The 19905-nt window shown below is 37.9% G+C and overlaps 1 protein-coding gene across 5 annotated transcripts in view; it reads left to right on the top strand.

The window, feature by feature from the left end:
• MTUS1 (microtubule associated scaffold protein 1) overlaps window positions 1-19905 on the top strand; it is an 81546-nt gene that overhangs the window by 14837 nt on the left and 46804 nt on the right. Inside the window, exons 3-6 of one of the 5 annotated variants that reach the window (XM_062493536.1) lie at window positions 1197-1379; window positions 5112-5243; window positions 6491-6580; window positions 7770-7817. In XM_062493536.1, coding sequence (XP_062349520.1) covers window positions 1197-1379; window positions 5112-5243; window positions 6491-6580; window positions 7770-7817 — 453 coding nt within the window. Of the gene's footprint in view, window positions 1-1196; window positions 1384-2725; window positions 2916-5111; window positions 5244-6490; window positions 6596-7769; window positions 7818-8682; window positions 8688-18405; window positions 18527-19905 lie in introns of those variants that run through there. The other 4 variants (XM_062493537.1, XM_062493535.1, XM_062493538.1 and 1 more) reach the window with 4 other exon arrangements.

The following is a 19905-nucleotide window of genomic DNA, read 5'->3' as shown; positions in this document are numbered from 1 at the left end:
GTTTAATTAAGCTAATTTAGTCATATTTCAGTAGTTTTCTAGATAAGCAAAGTTGAAATGTTTATAGTGACAAGAATAAATGGAAAGATGTTCCTTTTAAATAGAAGTTTGATTGTTCTAAGTCAAATCTGAGACACAGTTGCTTCTTTTCCATTAAGATAAACTGTCATTAAGAAAATGGAATTGGAATAAGCAATTAACATATTTTAGATAGGTTTTTCTTACAGTAGATAAAAAAATACTTTCTAAAAAATGTAAGTCTGTCTTCTATATCTCTGTTTTTGTACAATAATAAAAAGCTGTTATCCATATGCAGAATGCACTATTAAGATCTTGATACTGAGGCTGATAGGAGTCACCTCAAAGCTGGCAAGAGAAGTCTGTGTGTATAACTTCTCTGGGCCATTGAAATTTTAATCTAGGTGTACACTTTTCAGGAAATGAATCTTAATTTTTCTAAACTCAGATTTTCTTGTGCAAAGTGTATTTGCTTTGTTAGTAGTGCAAGAGTGAGCTTGTCCTACACTTACCTCCTGTTTAGGTGCTTTTCCTATTTGATCAACTTAGCTGTTGGGTTTTTGTATTCAACAAACTGAAATGAAAACTGGACTTAATACAAAAATGTTTCTGCACCAGCTGGCCATTAAGAACCTGGTTTTGGAAGTGCTGTTAAACTAGTCCTGTAGAATTACTCAGTTTTCAGGATATTATGTGAGTACAAAGCCATTTGATACTCTCATGCTTAGTCCTTGAAAGGATGTTATCTTTTAGAGTGTTCTGTCAAAGAGGAGTAGGGTTGTGAATTTGTTTTTGGGGAGGATCAAACAGCAGATTCCTTTTTTAGATTGTCTTAGAAATGGAGGTTATATATTCATGGGATTGCCAGTACAGTGAACCATAATGTGAGGAAGGAAAATGCAGAAAAAGACTTTTTTACGTGTGCAGATGTCTGTACTGAAGGCAAATCTGTGAGGCTCTTGACTTATTTCTAAGACTTTAAGTCCTTGAAACTGTTTTTCTGCATTTGCAGCACTTTTTGCCATGTTGATAGGAGATAGATTAAGCCATTTTATATGTATTTTTACTGCGTAAATATTTTTATTTGTAGGCATATGTGTAAAAGAAGCAATCGTTTGAGTTTCTTTCCTACTCGTTCTGTTCTTATTTCTCCCTCCTCTTTCGCCCCTAATTGACAGGTGTAGGATCTTTGCCAGGAGAGAAGCATGCCTCAGTGAAAAATTCTCCAGTCTCCTCGACTAGCTTTGGTAAATCCCTTGCCAAATCCAAAGTGCCTGTCAAAAGATCAGTGCTTGACAGAACACCTAGCTTCTCATCAGTCAGCAGTGCTCAGAGTGAGCAAAGTCTTTTCAGCACTAATTGTAAGTATACGTGAGGTTTATGGGTTTTAACTGATTGCTAGCCAGCATCAGTTGCTTGTTGATAAAAATCCTCTTGGAAAGGAGTCCTGTGTGACAAGTACCTGTGGTTATTCTGATTGTACTAGTTATTAGTTACTAGTTATTAGTTCTAGGTCTTATTCTTTTTGCCTCTTTACTTAAAATTTTCCTTTTTGAGACGTAGTGCCTGAAGGAGTTTTGAGCCCTGGATTTTGGGTTGATGACTGGAGATTTTGGTGCAACTTCTCTTCCATCCCGGAACATTACATAACCAGCATGTCTTCTCAAGCAAGAGTTTCCTAGTGCTTACATGTAGTGTAGTATGTCTGAATAGAATGGTTTACTTGTCATAATACTTGGAACAGCATGTTAGAGGTTTTTTGATGGTAAATGTTTTCTTGAACCAGTTTATATCTGCTTTCAGAGTTTTAGGACAAAACATGTAGATGAAATTACAAGCACGTCAGTGAAACTTGTTTTAGAAGACAAATCTTTGCATGGGTAGATTTCTGTAATTTCTAAACATTGGTGTATGACCTAACCAAATCAATCTTGATTAAAATTAGTGAGGAGAACATCAGGACTTTGTTCGTTTTGAAGTTCTACAGCAGTTCTTAGGGGTTCTGAGGGGAAAAAATGTGAAGCAAATAACATATAGCTGACTATCAGACATATCAGTATTCCCAGCTATGCATATGCAAATAAGTACATGCAAATATTCTGCTACTATCATATCACCTGTTATGTCTTGAAGACTGGGCAAAGGCCTTTTATTTTGCCAGATGTCACTTAACTCTGTCTTCAATGGACTGAAAAAGAGAAGTGTGATTTAACATGCGCATATGCATACACACATAACTACTTATTCTTGTGTTCTTCTCCCCACCCCCTGCCCCGTACTGCCTTCATTAAAGTAAAACCTAACATATTCCTCTAATGAATAAGAGTATGTGTAATAAAATATGTATGTGCATCTTGCTGTGTAATGAGATCGGTTCTGATACCGTGACAGCCATGTTGACTTTTGCTGTTCGGGTTTAGGACTGTATCTGGAATGGCTAAGCAGCTTTGTGCTCTCTTCGTTTTGCTCCCGCATGTAACAAAGGAAGGGGTCATTGCTTCATAACAAAGGAGTGTATTCAGATTAAGTGTCCAAACAGATGACTCCTTATTTAGCCTGATTTGCTAGCTGCTGTGATCTGTTTTGTCCACTGCCTTCAAGCTTACAATTTTTTCCACTCCGATTCACGAAGACCAAGCAGAGCAACATGAGAGGTTGAACATGGCTGCAGTCTCTTAGACTTTAAGCTTGCTTAGACCTTTTTTAAATGACTATTCCAGGAGGACTCCGCAGTTGCACAGAAACTAATTTTTCTCCTATTATTTTCTTCAATTCTACACTAACACCACCGACTGACTCAGGAAGCCACTATGATATTACCTTACTGACATTGCTGGTAGTGGGGTCTTACAGCTTTTGTATTGTTCCTTTGTTAGCCACGTTTACTGGGAAGAGAAGTAGGTTGTGTTCTTCTTATTTCTATTCTAAAGCATGTATTTTGTTTTGTGTAGGTTGGTAAATATATGCAATGTTTTGATCTGCTGATTTTCTGTGTGATTATTTTGAGAATTTTTTACACTCGATAAGAATTATTTATATCTAATAGTAAGGTTTTGTGAGTATAATGACTTACTATTATGTGTAATTCATATGTTAGTGAAATTTTTATGACTTTGAATCAAATTGCAAAGAACTAAGGAATTTACTTTGTATTCTAATGCTAAATACAGTGATGTTCTTGTTTTTTTATTCTTTCATTTAGTATACTACGTAATAATACCAGAAAAAAATTTAAAGCTGAAGTGTTTTTATTACATTTGTGGGACACACAAAGATCAGATGGGAGGCTTATGCTGTGTGTGTCATGTAACATATGACAAACTACTGTGATCCTGTCAGCAGTATTAAATCAAAAAGGTGCTTGGCTTGTTTGGAGTTTGTCTTCTGTTGACAAAGCAGAGGAAGAAAAATGACAAGAGCATTTCTCCTGTGTTGTCAGCTCAGCCCTTTGTTATAGGATGTCCTTGGATTGGTAATTCCATGTGGTAGCATTAGGGTTTGGGTTTTTTTTTGTCTAATGAGCAGTTGAACTTTGATTCTTTTCTCTAAAATGACTTCTTATTTGAGAAGTTCAGAGATCATGAGGTTTGAAACACTGTTGTTACTAAAAGCGTATTTTGTGTGCAGTCAGCTTGAGCATTGAAAAGCAGATTTTTTAACAGTAATCTTAGTTATAATGTTAAGCTGAAAATACAATCCTTAGAACATACTGAAATGTTTAACTCTGAGGTTAAGAAAAGGAATCCAGATTTTAATTGCATTAGAATAATTGCATATGTAGTAAATAGTGTTTCAGAGGTTAAAAAGCTGATCCCAGCAATTGACCTACATCAGCATTTTTATACAGTCAATACTTCATTAAAATCCTTCTAATGAGTTGAGTTTTCAGGTCTTTACTGGGCTGAGATCACTTCATACCTGTCCATCTGTATTCAGGATTGCAGTAGCTGCTCTGAATTCTATGAATGAACATCTTTGAATCTGAAAGCGATCAAACTCTGTAAACTTGTGAGGTTTTGGTGAGGACATTTTGCTTTGGGTTTTTTTGTTTCTTTTTTTTTTCCTTCCTGCACACAGTCTGGTTAGCTGACTCCAGAGTTTTTAATAGGACAGAACTGTGCCCTAACTAGTCCTGCACCAGAAGGCAGCTCATACACCCAGAGTGTTACTTCCATGGTGTGCTGCTGATTTAGAAGAGGAAGTAGCACACCAGTTTGCAGGCAGTTGTTAACTGCTTGCAGTGAACTCTGAGTAAACATTCTAAATTTAGTGATTTGCAAAAATGGTGAAGGACTGCTTCACACCTTTTGCTCTACTAAAGCAAATTAATTTAAATTATCTAATGTTGATCAGGGTCAGATTCCCACAGAATAGCGATGTTACTGATGTGTTTTTGAAATATTTAGTTTTTGTGCATTTAGAGAGACTCCAACTTCCTTTTTTTATAAAAAGATGATGGCTTCAGTTGCATGTGTTTCTTAAAGGGAAATAGTCTTTCTGTGGTAGAAAATATTTAGTGGCCAAAAAAGCACCTTTTTGAAGTAGTTAACTTACATGGTTTATGCAAGTCGGTTTAAAGAGGATAAAATTATCTCGAGAGTGTATCATCTTCTGATGAACAATATAGGACATGTATATTCACGTTGCCCTTTAAAAAAAGTGTCACTAAAAACAAACAGTAATCTGAGGGAAGCCTGGTAATATATGACAAAAGCTCCCCCCCCCCCCCATTATTTTTTCAATGACTAGAGAGAAAGGCAACACTGACAATTCCACAGTGGCTTAATTTTTGCTTGCCTCTGTGAATTCTGACTCTTTAATGTGTTAGTATACGTCATTTTTTAGTGCCCAAACCAAAGTCTACTCAGTCTGTACTTACTTTAGAAATATTTTCATATTTTTTCTGAGCAACTGAAACAGTGTTTTTCCAAAATCTCAGGTTTTTGTTTGTCAAGGAAAAATTTCCATTGTGACCATAAATTCAAACCTCATTCAGGGTCCTTTAGTCTCTGGTAGAACTAGCTTGTCTTATAGTTTAGAGAAAATCAAATTGGATATGCCTAGAGCAAATTTGCTGTGATTCTGTTTTGCAGCTGCAAGTGCCACAGTCATCAGGAATGGAGAATGGTCTTCAAAACCAGCCTGCCAGAATGGCACTTCGGGGTCTGTCCCTTTGAAAGCATTACTGAGACCTAGATTGCAGTCACTGAGGTCAACTCCAAAAGGTACATGACTCTGTTTGTAAACAGAGGAGGTAAAATCGCATCAGTGGTGCTCCAAGTGTTGTAAGACTTCATAGGAAGGCTAAAATAATCTTTGTATTGCTGCAGATAAATAAGCTTGCTGTGTCTCTTTCCTGAGTTGTAGCTGTAATCAGCTTGCTTCTGACCATCATTGTGGTGAACTGGTTATTGTAATTGGATAAACCTAATTAAGTGTTGTATTCCTGCATTAGACTTACATTTTAAGTTGGTATCTGACATAATTGAGAATAAATAAGGGATGCCTGCCAAATACTCCTCTGTAATGACATGCTTTAAAGAATGAACAGTGAAAAGAAGCAGAATTTGCCACAAATTATAAGTCACTTTGAATCAAACACAAATCATATGGCTTTCTGGCAAGCTGATGCTTTCTGTTGGGGTCCAGCACATGGCACAACTCTGCATAGCTCATCATCTTCAGTGATCTGGCAATGTGCCTTCAGCACCTGCAGGAGCAGGAAGCAGGAGCAGGCCAAAGGAAGCTGGTAGTCCCCTTCAGATCAGTATTACCTGGACTATGGTGTTGTTTGGATCCTTCCCAGACCAAGAGGGTTGTTTTGAAACTGGAAAGATCCAGTGGAGACTTAAGAAGATGGTTGGGGTCTTTGTCCAGTGAGAGGAGGTTGAGGGAGTTGAGCCTGTGCAGTCAGTAACTTGAAAAGCACAGCTACAAAGGTCATGGTGCCAAATTCTCAATAGCACCAGATCACATAGCAGTCAGAAATGCTTGCAAATTGTAGAGTGGGAGATGCATCCTTGCCCAGGAGTGCCATAAAACCACCCTTCCTGGAGGTTTGCAAGGCTCATCTAGACAAAAACATGGTCAGTTGGTCTTGTCTTAATGGTGACCCTGCTCTGAATGGTAGTGTGGATATCTGGCCTCTGGAGATTTCTTTCAGCCAGTGTTTACTTAGCTGCATTGTATTTGCTGCTGTTTTGAGACTTAAGTAACTTGATCTTAGTGCTAAAATGAAGTCTTTACTGGTATTTTCTCCTGCTAAGAAGGCTTTTAAAATTATTTTTTTATTTCTTCCAACATGAGTTCTGGCAAAGCAGACCTGTTTAAATACAGCTTAAACATTCTAGAAGGTGTCTCTTTTTATGTTTGAACAGATTTGTGGATCTTGTGCAAAACTGTAAAAATGTAAGGTATGTTTTTAATTGCTGACGTGGTTCTACTTTAAACTTTTTTCTACTTTTACTTTTAGGAGCCAAGACCAGGTCTTCTTCACTGAACCAATGCACGCCAAAATCATCTGGGCCTCTACACGTAGCAAGGAAAGTCGGTGAGACTAGAGGTAATCACCTGTGGGGTAGACAATTTTTCACTTTTTCTTGGATTTCTGTTTTGAGATTTATGATTTTGGAATAATTGGGATAGTTGGCTCATTTTCTTTGCAGTTCACCACATTGGAAGCTGGCTCTGTAAAGTTCTGTTCCTTACCTATTTGCTTTAGGGGCATTCACTGTCTACTGTCTACTTGAAACTCACATCCCATAAGGACTAAAAATACAGGATAATTAATCTGTCTGTTAGATGATGTTCTGTCACCTGCTTATAAGGTTGTATGCTTGAAAAACACAGTGTAGACTAGATTTTGCCAAGTTTGTGTTTAATTTAAGCAAGATTCCTGTGAGAGCATGCTCATCAGCTCTGGCTGTTGAGGATATTTACTCCACTTTGTTTCCGTATCAGATGTTTGTTTCATCTTTAACTTTGAATTAAAATTAGTCCTTTCTGCAAGAGTGAATCAAAAGAACATACATAAGCCTTTGGACAAACTTTGTAAGACCCAGTTTTCATTTTGGGAGCAAAGCTCTATTTGCAAAGCTGAGGCGGGGGAAACAAGTACAGTGGTGGTACAAAGCAGCTTGTTTCCTGATGAAACCGGTGCCATAGGATCCACACTATTCCTAAAGCCTGCAGAAAGGTGATGTCAAAAGACCTTTTATGTACATGACTTTTGCACTTACACCCAGCAGTCTAAAAAATTGCTTTCATTCAATATACTTCAAAATAAAAAAGTTTGTAGGTCAATTTCTGCATAACTTTAATGTGATACAGTAAGGGTAGGTTAACTTTCTCAGTGCTTTCAATGTTGTTAGTTTATTGCTCCTCTATGCAAATAAAATAACTATGGCATACAGAAGGAAAAAAAAGTTAAAATATCGGTATGGATGGTAGTTTTTCATTATCTGTGGTCCTCTTTGAATGAGTAAAGTGAAACAGTGCTACCTGGCTTAAATGAAATATGATAATTGTAACGAGATAACTGTAATTGGGAATGCATCCTGCATTTTCCGGTTTCTTCTAATGGTAAATCTTGCTGTAGATCATGCCATCAGTCATCAGAAGAAAGAAACTGAAATTGCAAAGTTTGAGGAGCTTATGTGGAAAGAATCTTGAATCTTAAGAAGAGATTATCCTGCTGCGACTTATTAGCTCAAAGTATAATTTTTTTGTTATTGTTTTTTTTCTTTTTGAAGGTACTCCTGGAAGAAATTTACACCAAAGCCTATCTTGTTTGGGTCCTGGTGAGTTTTCTGAGTGCATTTTATTTTTTCTGTGGTGCAACTCAAATTAAGTTTATACATTATATTAGTATATTGGTTCTTTTCTGGGAACAGATGCACAATGAGTAATTCTGTGAACTATCACTGACTAGTTTCAAGGAATATGGAAAAAAAAAAGCCTATTTTCTTGGGTTTCGTCTATTTCCTGTCTTCTGGCTACCTGAATGTTAGTCTGTGCAGTCTGTTCTGTTCCTCTGTTTCCAGAGGTTTAAATTGTACACAAAAAAACCCCAAAAAAACAAAGAGTATGGCAATGAAATTTGGGTGTCATTTTTACTTTTTAGCCAAAGTAAGCAATGAGTGAACTCGTGTTGCAGCATAAAAAAAAGAAAAAAGAAAAAAACCCCTAAACAAATAGAGGAATCCCACATAGCCTTCCTTTTCTGGAACGTTCATTGTGGGTAACCTGTTGGTCTGAGCTGTCTTTGTGTATCAGTGTAGACTACATTTGTATAACAAGTTGAAACTATCAGAGCATGTTGATGTATGTGTCTGCTCATATGGCAGAGGGAGAAATCGCAGCTGATTAAGTGGCAGATGGTGTTTCAAAATCTGGCAGAGTTTTAAGGACTTCATACTGGGTTTGTTTTTGGTGTTTGCGCCAGTCAGGACACCTGGTGCTAATTGCTATCTGCCAAGAGACTGAAAAGTCTTCAGATTGTGCTTCCACTTGCAGCAGTTTCCAGGTCTTTTCAAGAGAGTTGGCAGTCTAAATTAGTTTCCCAAGAATCAGCACGCATTTGTTGAATTAAAAGCTACTTGTAATTAATTACTCGTTGAAAAGCCCTTTTTGAAAGATACTGAAGATCAGTGTGTCACTGTGAAGGCCCTGTGTCCCCTGAGTGAATAGCAAATGTCTTTCTGAAAGAGGTGCTGTAGCCAAGCACATGTTGTAAATTTGAGTCTGAAATTACTGGGCAAATCAGTTCTGTTCTGTAGTTCTGTTACTGTGGCAGTATTTTCAAAATTTGCTGTAGTCATAACATGCATTTAATGCTTTTATCTTTTACTCTCTTGGATGTCGAATGTCTACCTAATAATTGTGGCAGAGTACTTTGAGATCTTCTGTTAAGTGTCGGGGCTTCTGTCAGACTTTGCCCAAAGTGCTTCTTCTGTTTGTTGCCTTTATTGATACTTGGCTGAACTAATGTTTGTTCAGATAAAGCCTGCCACTGGAGTTTCAAGAGCTCAAACGTAGTCTATTGTATAAGCATGTAAGGGATGATTCAGCTAGCAACATAATGTCATGATTAGGTCAATTGAGGAAACTCCTAATAAACAATAAAATCCATTTCTGGACTAGAAACTAGAAAAGTCAGTTTCTCTTACGCTTGCTTACAGTACAGTCTCAAAATATAATTATTTCTCCCTAAATTTAGTGTGCACATTCTCTCTACTTTCTAGAAATTAGGGTTCCTCCCCTTTTTACTGGTTTAGTAGAATTTTGCTTATGATTCATCTTTTCTGACCCAATAAAGCATGTTGCTACAGAACTTTGAAGTGTTGGATTTGATGCCTTAAAAACACAGCCATAAACTCCAAATTGCCTGTTATATTTAGCAATATTTTAGTAAACTTTCTTTACTCATACTTTTGCCAGTAAAATGGCTATATTTCAGTGTTTGTCTTAACAAACGTGAACTTCTTACTGTACTGAGTCAGTTTCCAAAACTGGACATGTTAGACATTCAACTGAATGCTTTTTTAATTTGTACAGAGAATTAGTATAATTCCCATTTATGAATGCAGAGCTGTCTGGTGGAGTATTTTGCATTTTTAAGAACTTCTTTTCCATCCTTACAGTTGCAGATAGTTCTTACAGAATAAAAATACTGTGTGACTGCTTGGATATTCTGCAGTACAATGTCTTACATTTTAAGAAAAGACAAATGTTCTTTTTTGAAATGAGCTGAAATAATGCCAGCCAGTACCATGTAGAATGAGGCCCACTATCTTCTTTTTTTTTATTTTTTTTTATTTTGGCTTTGATATTATAGTGAAGCTTTGTTCTCATGACTGCAGCTAGTATAAAGCTTTTGTTCTTTTATTTCTGTGCCATAGTCAAGTCTACAGTTTTTAGTTTTATCCAGTCAGAAGTTCCAACCTCACTTCTATTTCCTGCCCATGTGTCCCGGAGTAATTTGTTACAGCAGGACTCTGATAATTGATTACAGTATTAAGGTATTAACCAAGTGTCTAGCTCAGTTGTTCATGCTGCCTGTCACATTTCTTCAAGAATGAAAAAATTGATGGCTTTTCTAAACGTGCTTTGTTCCCTTAATGTTGGTGCTGTTTCTCCATTTTCCATTCGTTTACAGCAATGATGCACAGCCAGAATCTGCTTGACAAAGCAAGCCACAGCCTACTGTTAGTGTGCCTGTAAAACTGGACATACTTGCCTGTTTGCAGCTGTTCATTTCTTGTGTTAAAACATTCAGAAGGCTTCTTTTTCTGAATTCCATATTTTTTATGGGTGATGTTCACTGCATCAAATAAATTCTACAAGTTCTGTGGTATATTTCTTCAGTACTGGCTTTAAAGCTAAGGCAGAATTAACTTCTTGGGAATAATATATTTTATTGTACTTCTTAATTTGCCAACTTGAAGTAAGGGTGTTCATGTGCACTTACTGTAATGTCTTAATGTATATATGAATAAAATATTGCCTCTTATGAGATGGAATTTTGAACTAGATACAGAACTGCCTCTAAAAATGCATAAAGTTAGTGCTGTTTGCCTTTTTCTTCAGCCCTCCCTGTAGAAAAAGCTGGCTGTGTCTAATCCTTCTGTAGTATATTACAATGAAGTGTGTGTGAATGCAGTGGATATTCACATCTCTGGTCTCTGGTATTGACCAAACCTTAAGTTACAACACTGTAATCTCTGAACCTATGTGAGCCAAGCAAAAGCAAATATCCTGTCTGGCAGTTCCAAAGGTAAAGCAATCATTTTGGGAATAAAGCATGTGAATATTTGGCTTATCCTATTGTTCCATGACCCTGAAAGGGATCTGTGATGTATTATGGATAACAAGTTACAGTTACATGTGCAGCATAACACCATTGTCAGGACAGCAGCAAGGACAGCTTATGGATACACCTGTCAAGTGTTATTAAATATAAACAGTGTGATTTATGTTGTATCTTTTAGCGCTGCAATGGAGTATACAATGGAGCCTAGAATCAGTTACTAAAGGCTGTAGAAGCCATGAAAACCAAAGAAGCATTATCAAAAAATGGTACATGCTCCATCATGGTGTTCTGTCTTCTTACTCCCATAAAGAAAGGATGTTTGTTTTAGTTCAACTGTTTGTTAGAAAATGCGACACTGGGAGAGAGAAGAAATTCAGCCAGGAGCTTATTGCGAAAGTGAATAATAGTGGTGATCAAGGTCAAATGGAAAAATAAGGTATAAATCGTACAGTTCAAGAAGTTGTCCCATGTTAAAGGTTGTTAAAGGTAGGGTCTAGCTCTTCATTCAAACCCTTATACTGGGATAAGATGCTTTTGCTAGCAAAATACTCTGGTACACACAAAAGTTGGAGGCATACTTTAAGTTTCAGTTTACACCCCTTTCTTTCATGCTCTTAGTCATCCCTGTTGAAACCTGAGAGGAAACAGTTCTTATGTTGTCAATTCTTTGATAGAATATGTTGCTCTCAAACTACTTGCACTTCACACGTCTGAAAAACAAGGATTGAAGTTTATCACACTCTGATTGTGCTTCGACAACAGCAAAAAAGACTAAATGTTTTAAAATTGTATGTTATGTGTATATTTTATGTGTCAAAATATGTATTATCTTTAAAAATTGGGAAGACTATTCTGAGATATGCACATTGTTATGAATGCCAAATATTTAGCTCTTCAGCTGACTATCTGTGGTATTCAGCAATGTATGGCAAATTACCCTGACTGATGAGGGATATCTGCTCAAGTAACACATTAGAGCTCTGTTTCTCTTTTTGTATCTGACTAGAAGATCTTTTGGGGTTTGTTATTGACTGGGGAGTGATGTGTATTTGCTTGTAAGAGGTCTTGCAAGTGTAGAAGAAATTGTGTAGGCAGTGGTGGTGCTTGGAGACTTGAAAAGGCTTTGATATGTATGGGAACATTTATGTCCTGGCAGCCAAGAGGTCCAGGTCTTCCATATTGCAGAAGTGGCACTTCTGACTAGCTCTAACTGGGAATTTCAGTATAGATGTATTGGACAGACTGGATTCTCAGTCTCTGGTCTTAAGAGCTTCAGCATTTGTAAGTAAGTTGGTTTCATCAGGTTTTCTGTCTCTGTCCCTATCACCAAAAGAAAGCCAGGAAATCCTGCAGAGGAACTTGGAATGGTTTTGCATGCTCTGGGATGACACAGATTAGTACAAGATTAGATTCTGTATTCATTTAATGTAGTTAATGTTTTGCACACTGGAAATTCTGGGAGTTGAACAATGTAAATTAATATTTTCCCTTTATCCCTTGAAAAGCAACAGACATCAGGCTTAAACCTCTTTTGCAGATATTTTACTGTGGCTGGACTATTTTGTTGTCTTCCTAGCTGCAATGAAAAGCCAGCTATAGTCTTTCTTTCTTTTTTTTTTTTTATTGCTGTGAACTATGAGGGCTATCTGATTGATTCAAGTGCCTTGTGATCTAACCTTAGAATACCTTCAGGCTAATGCTCTTATAAACAGACAGCAAAGCTACTAAGTAGACCAGCTACTGCATGTGAACTAGCTATGAAAGCTGGCATTTGTTTTGCCATTTCTATATAAATAAATACATATAATCCAAATGTATGAATTGGAGTTTCCTAATAAATGTATTCATTGGGGATGTAAAATATTTAGTTTTAAGAGTTAAGGGAATATCTATAAATCTGAAATTATCTTTGAAACACAAGAGCTGTTGCCTTATTGCCCTGATTTTTCTACTGTGACTAAGTAAAGTATAGTACAGCAACTGGATCTAAGGATTTGAGTGAGAACTGGAATGCTCCAGAAGTCTTCAAAGTGAAATGGCTGGTGCTGATATTCAGAGAATGCCACTCTAAATTCTGAAGTCTTCTGTTTTAAGTGTGGGTTTTTGTTTTGATTGTTTTTAATAATTAAAAAATAGGTGTTTTCCTGATGTAATATGTTTGTTAGAATAGGCAATAGGGTGTAAAAATCAGAGGTACATGACAACACAGTCTTAATGTATTCCAGATTTGGTCCCTTCAGCTAAGTCTATCAGTGTATTTGCATTCATGTTCCTTGTGTTCTTCTCATATTTCATCTTCTGAAAGTTAACAATTTGGGAAGATGGTCTGTTCTGTACTAATAATCAACATTGTTCCTTGTGCCTTCAACAGATATTTTTACAAAAAACAAGGAATTCCAAAAGCGCAAGGCTTGCTATAGAGTAACATATGAGCCATCTAATTCAAGTGGTATTCTGTAGGCAGTTTCTCAATTGATTGACTGAAAATGTTTGGATTATATTTTAAATGCCAGCAATGAGGACTTGGTAAGGGTTTTATCAGTTTTGCTATTATGACAGATAATCGTTCATTAAGGCCTTTCCCAGCCCAACCAAAATGGTTTTCATACTACAAGGTCTATTTCTTCTGTTAATGCTTTTAAGTAAGGACCTGTTTTCTGGATTACAAGTCAGATATTTCAGAGTTCTTTGTTGCTGTTTTGTTCCAAACTTCTGTGGGAACCTTGTTCTCCCAGCAAGTAGTGATGCATAGGTATGCAGGCTTTCTGCAGCAGGAGTGTTTGTAGTTTATTTCTGTGGTCTCTGTTCTGTTGTGAGGAGGAATGTCTGTGGTTCTCTTCCCTGATATTTATTTTGATGTTTCATAATTACAAGCCACACAGGAAAGCAACACAGAGCTTCAGTTTTCTCACACATGTCTAAATATTGGATAGACCAGCCACTGTGTGAGTAGAGAGGGCAGCTGAAGGGAATATCTACAGATTGCATCAGCTCAGTCCAAGTGATAGAGAAAGTTCCCATATTGGGAGTTGGAGTTCATTAGATGCTCTTATGGGCTTAAGTGGACATAATACTTGAAACATCATTGTCACAGGAAAGTGAAACTCATGGTCTTGTGTCAGAGATGGTTAAACAACTTGCCACTTCCTGCAAATGCACTTCCCTTAAATCAGAAGTTAAAAGTGAAATTATTCTTCCAGTGTTTTGTAGCTGTTGTTAATTCTAAAAGAGTGAAGATGATGTAAATATCACTGTTGCATCAGGGAGACACAGATCAGCCTGATTCCTGTATCAGTTTGCCTGGAAATCCACTGCAGCATCACCTTCAGTTTGACAGGCTGCTGAATTTATAATGATTAAAAGCTTTTATATACAGAAAAAAAGAAACATAAATTATTTAGGATTTTAGTTCCCGCTCTGAGGAAAGGTGATGTTTCCTTTTTTCTTCAGGAGAGGATGTGAGCTTAAAATTAGTCTTGAAGCTGCAGTTTGCATTCGTTGTGGCAGCAGGTACTGTTGCCTGCAGGACAATCAGCTTTTCAAACTGGAGCACTGGCTAGAGCAAGGTGATAACAGGAAAGTGGAGTGGGAGCAGTCATTTTCCAGAAATAAAAATGAGGACACAGATGACCCTTTGGCTTTTAGTAGGTTCCTGCTTCTCTCATCTTTCTTTGCACAAGCAATCACCCTTCAGTTCTTCCTGTAGTAAAACATGCCAGTAAAATCCATCTGCTCTGCACTGCTCTTGCTGTCATGTGACATGGAGCCAAGTGTCCTTTACGTGGGTTTCTCGATTCTAAATACTTAGCTCCCGATTTAGACTTTTATACAGTGAGACACTTAACTGTGTTCCAATGCCATTCTTAGTGATTGTTGGATGAGGAGAGAAGGAAAGGGACAGCAGAAATGCAGTTACTGTGGATTTCACCTCATGAGGCTGAATAGAGAGCCTACAGATGCCAGTGTTCTTTGCTCCTTTTATTGTCATGTTTCTGATGTTCTCAGGGAGTGGCAGATATATTAGATCTGCTGGGGTTAAAATAGGTCTGGCCCCACCATCTGATGGTGTCATTAGGTACTGATGCATTTAGCAACCCAGACTGAATTACATGGTCATAACAGGGTAGAGTCCCAAGTTCTGCCCTTGGAGTCAGAGGGAGGCCAGCAGTAAGGTGCTAGTAAATAAAGTCTATTTGTCCTTTTGTCCTCTGTATATTGTTTCCTGTTTTATTCTTTTCTGGTGCTGTTTTCTGCCACCCTTCTCTAATGTCAAGAAAGGAAAAGACCTGTCTGTGATGCTCATGTTATGTGTGAAATGTAGACAGTGCATACTCTGTTAAGATCCCACTGATTACACCCTGGCTTTGTCATCTGCCAGCACAAGGCCCTGGATGACTATCATGGGAGTACAGACAAGAGTTGAAGGTGCTGCTTTCCTGAGCCAAGGAAACCATGCTAGCACATGCATGGCTGCCACAGTGGAATATACTGTGGTGTGACACTGAGCTCTAGAAAGACTATACTGGAGGAATCTCTCTGCAAGTTAAGTCTGGCCTGGGTTCAGACTGGCACGGGCAGTCCTCTTGCTGGCTGCTGTCAGAGCACTCTGAGCATTGGGTACTAGATGGCACTAGATGAGACATGCATCCATTGCTTTTTATTAGTGCTGTCAGGTCTGCTTCTGTACAATGCAGACTTGTTTGAGGTTTCTGGGGTTTAACAGAATTAAAACTCTAGAGGCTCGAAAGGCATTTTTGTCAAATCAAAAGGGTTTTTTACAAATAATATATCTGTTTCTTCATGGCGTATTTTCACCCAAACAAAGAGCAGGAAAGAAGAGGCAGTAAAAGTATTATTTGTGTATCTCTGTAAGAGGAGTTTTGGTCTTCCCTACAAGATTTTTGTCTGCTCATATTTTGTATGGTGATTCATTCCTTCCGCAGTTTCCAGACTGGTTCATTTCATCATGTTTGCCCTGTGGAGATTCTTTGTTCTAGCTCCTATTCCTAGGAGGTTTCAGTGGGGTGTTCCTCCTTCTCTGGTTTTACAGCTAATGAGGAGTTCTTTACCCTTCTCCTAAGCACTATTGCAAGGATGGGGAGACCTGGTGGGTTGTTTTTTGGATTGTTCTGTTGGTTTGTAGTGGTTTGGGGTTTTCTTTAGCCTGACTGGACTGTTTCCACTCTGAGAGCATCAAATTGGGAAGGTGAGAGAATACTTACTACATAGGGCAGCTTCTCCCTTGGAGAAATGTGGTAACAGGAGGGAAATAAAGAAATTCTTATGGGTGCCCTGGCAAAACCTGGTGTGGCTGGGTGCTAAATGATGTTTGAAGACTGGCTGTAAGCCCAGTAAAAAAATCACAAAATGCCTTAATTAAAAAGCATTTGACAATAATGATGTAATATTTGATGAGATGTGCTAATGAACTGTGCATGTGTGAATACACAAGTCTGCTGCTGTACTATGCTGTAACAAGCCTTCTGGTTTACTGCTCAGTGTGGTTTTCAAGTATGCAGCCCAGAAAGGGGAAATGTCTTTAATAATAGTATTGGATTAGGAAAGAGTCTGGAACTGCAGGGTGTTGGAAAGATAGATGAACACACATTGCTTGTGCCAAAGCTCTTCAGACTAGAAGGAATAATGAGGTTTTATAGCAGTAATGATATGCATGCCCTGCTGTGTGCAGAGGCTGCCCTGGGAACCAAACAAAAAAACCAAAAAAAAAAAAAAACCAAAAAAACTAATTTACTGTCTTTGTACTTATTTTGAATGGTTTTATGTGGACTGAAGATGTATTATAGTACTTCAGAGTTGGTGTTTCATCAGTGGGCTGGGAAATAAATATTTTGGTACCTGCTTTGAAAACATACCGGGGTATTCTCACGCAGTCTGCTATGGAGGTTGCCTTGATGGGTCTGTCACGGCGCTGCTCTGCAGCTCTTCTGCTCTATATACAGTGAGCATCTGCTTCACTGTCACTGCACCGGGCTCTGCGTGATATTAGAGATATCCGGATACACCAACAGCATGCTATTTTTAGTTCTAGCTGATGTGGAAAATAAGCTCTGTAATTTAAAGTGTTAAGCATCCTGAGCAAGTAAGACGTGCTATTAAAATATAAAAGTTAGATTTGTGGAGGTAAAGAGAGGACAGGTAAGGCACTGCTGAAATGAGACCTTTCACAGTGATGCTTGATTTGGCTTATGCTTGTTTCAGACTAAGTTGGGTTAATTGTATCCGGAAGTGGAAAAACTGTATAAATGTTAGAGGACCTTGACTGGGGTTTGTTGGAATGGTAGAAGTGCAGAATCAATGGAAAAGTTGCTTATTTTGTTGTATCTTAAGAGTGACAAAGTCTGTGCAGGCCAGCTCTTCAGACAACCCCAAAGAAGTATGAGCTGCCACTGTCTTGTTTCCGGCACTGGCTGAGAGTACTTGGGTGGTCCCTGCTGCAGTGGCTACCTGGTAAGGCAGTTGCTGACCTCAAGAAAAGTAATGAAGAAAAGCAATGTTTCTTTTTGTACACGAAGGTGGCCCGTGCATGTATGTCTAGTCATGGTTGCGGGTAAAAAATGTGACATTTTCTAATCTGTAAAACAGTTAAGTCTTTTATTTTCTAAATCTATTTTTAATTTAATTGTTGCTAATGGCAGTGGACTTCAGCAAAGTATATGCAAAACTTTTCAGCTCATTAAATAGTAAGAGGAAACTTTTAATATGAGGGCTAATCAAATATGGGAAGAGCATGTATTTTGTAAGAATTCCTCCAACACTGCTCATTTGCCTCAGCGTTTGGGTGCCTTCAAAACCCAGCTGGCAGAGAACTGTCTTGCTATGAAGTAATGCCCGAGTCCTCCTCTGATGATAAATGGAAGCATCTGCAGAGTTGAGCTGCCAAGCTAAGCAGAATTTCCCTTAAGCAGCTCTCAAATACTGAATTGTTCTTAGAGAATACATGTGTCTGTGGATTTGTTAACACTTTAAATATTGACATAATACTTGACTGAAATAAACAGTTTTAAAAAGTGCATCCTGAAAAGGATTTTGGAGAGCAAAGCTGAAATATGCCTCCAGGAATATTCAAATAATGTTCCTTATAGTCTCTGAAGAAAAATTACATGGATTGTGACATTGCCGGATGATCTATTCAGCTGGTGAGACCACCCACTTCCTCCTCCTCCCTCTTCATCCTCCTCCTCCCATTTCTCCTTTTCCAGTTCCCAGCCCACAGAGTCCCATAGCAGATTGAGCATCGGTACTGTGATGCAATTCAGAAGCTGTTGGTTTTCAAAATCACTAAGTCGGTTTTATTCTGAGGACAAGCTTTGTTTTCAGAACATCTGGTGAGGAGAAGCTGCCAGCAGCATTTACATTGTGGATATCTGCTTTTACTGATTTTTTGCTTGTCTGTGCATAAGGAGTAACAGCAAAGGAATGGAGACCTGAATATTTCTTCAAGCCTGTTTTCTTCAGCAAGAATTGTTCACTTCTGCCAGTAGGGATTTAAAAGCATAGTATGTGACATTACATGGAGGCTATTTCTTGCTTGTTTGTCTTCCAATTGCACTGAAGACATGTTATGGTCCCCGAAATTTTCCTTATCCAATATGCGCATAAGGCTGACAGCAAAGGGATTGCTTCGAAATATTCGTCTACCTTCTGGCTACAAGAAAAGCACTGTTATATTTCATACAGGTTTGTGCATTTTTAATATGATGATTAGAGCATGCATTGAGTGAACATCTTATTTACTTCAACAGCATCTTATTTTTAGCAAATAAGAACTGCACTGGGCATGAAGGTTTTTGAATTTTAGACAGAAGTCTGACTTTTAAGCCAAGTAGTTTCATATTCTAAGTCTCTGCATGTGTACTGAACTGCTTGTTTGGAAGATAGTTATTCTGTTTATGAAATGCAAATTGGGATTTCCTCTTTCCTTGCATAAATACAAAAATGGTATCAGGAAGTTTGTGCTATTAAATATTTATCTAATCATTTTAATGGTTATCTGCTGGGTGCACTGTCTTTTCTATATCTTGATTGGGTGCGAGGGGGGAAGCAGGGAGGAAAGTGGAATGAATACAGGCTGCCATGGTGTGGCTCTCTGTGGGAAATATTTGAATACTTACCTGTAGATATCTGTTATCACAGATGTTGTGCTAAGTACATCTTATTTGCAAATAGAACAAGCAAACTTCTGTGCCTCTTGTTTCGAGGCAAACATAAAAGGTACAAAGTTTTGAGACACTGGAGACAAGTGTGTGTGTTTAATTCACACAGACACACACAACACAACAAACAAAAACATTACAAAATTTTAAACTCCTTTTTATCTTCAGTGTCAGGCAAAGCAAATAAAGCAAATTTATGGAAGGTGAGCTTTATTGCAGGACCTACATGTTTCATTTTGGGGATGTGGGGTGGAAGTTGTTTTAGTTTGAGCTGTGTGACACCTAGAGATACCAAAAGCATCTTGCATAAGTATTTTTCTCCACTGCCCTATTTACAATTTTCTTGCATTTTACTTAGAGGGGAGCAAGGAGCTACATAAGCTGGTTTTGCAGAAGCTCTTCACTTACGAATTTCCTCACTTGAATGCCACCCTTTCTGCTTTTATTTTCTTGGAGTTCAGTGCTACCAGACAGCTTTCCTTACTGTCCTGTGTTTTCACATGGCAGCTTAAACCGTTTGCCTTGTCATTTCTTATTCTTGCCCAAGTAAATCCAGCTTCAAAATTCTTCTGGGACACTAAATGCATTTATGAACATAATATAAGCCAACTGTACAGACTTCTGTTTGCAGGTCACTTGCATTGGCTCTAAACTAGGATTTAAATACCTTGATGCCAAAAATTCTTATGTAAAGCGTGTGTTTGTGCATATAACTATATAAATAATCTGAGATTTCTACACAGCACATAGTCCAGGACCGAAAATCCTGAAGGAGGAGGTGAGGGGGAGATCATGTTCAAATGTTCATTAAGTGCTACAGAAATTTGTGTAATTTTGAAAAATAAATCTCAGTGCATGTATCAATAGAATTTTACAATTAAAGGCATCAGTTTTTGGTTTCAT

Source organism: Cinclus cinclus, chromosome 5 (assembly GCF_963662255.1).
Source record: "Cinclus cinclus chromosome 5, bCinCin1.1, whole genome shotgun sequence".
Lineage (NCBI taxonomy): Eukaryota > Metazoa > Chordata > Aves > Passeriformes > Cinclidae > Cinclus > Cinclus cinclus.
Note: the sequence above shows the minus strand (reverse complement) of the source record. Positions and strands in the feature narration are given on the sequence as shown.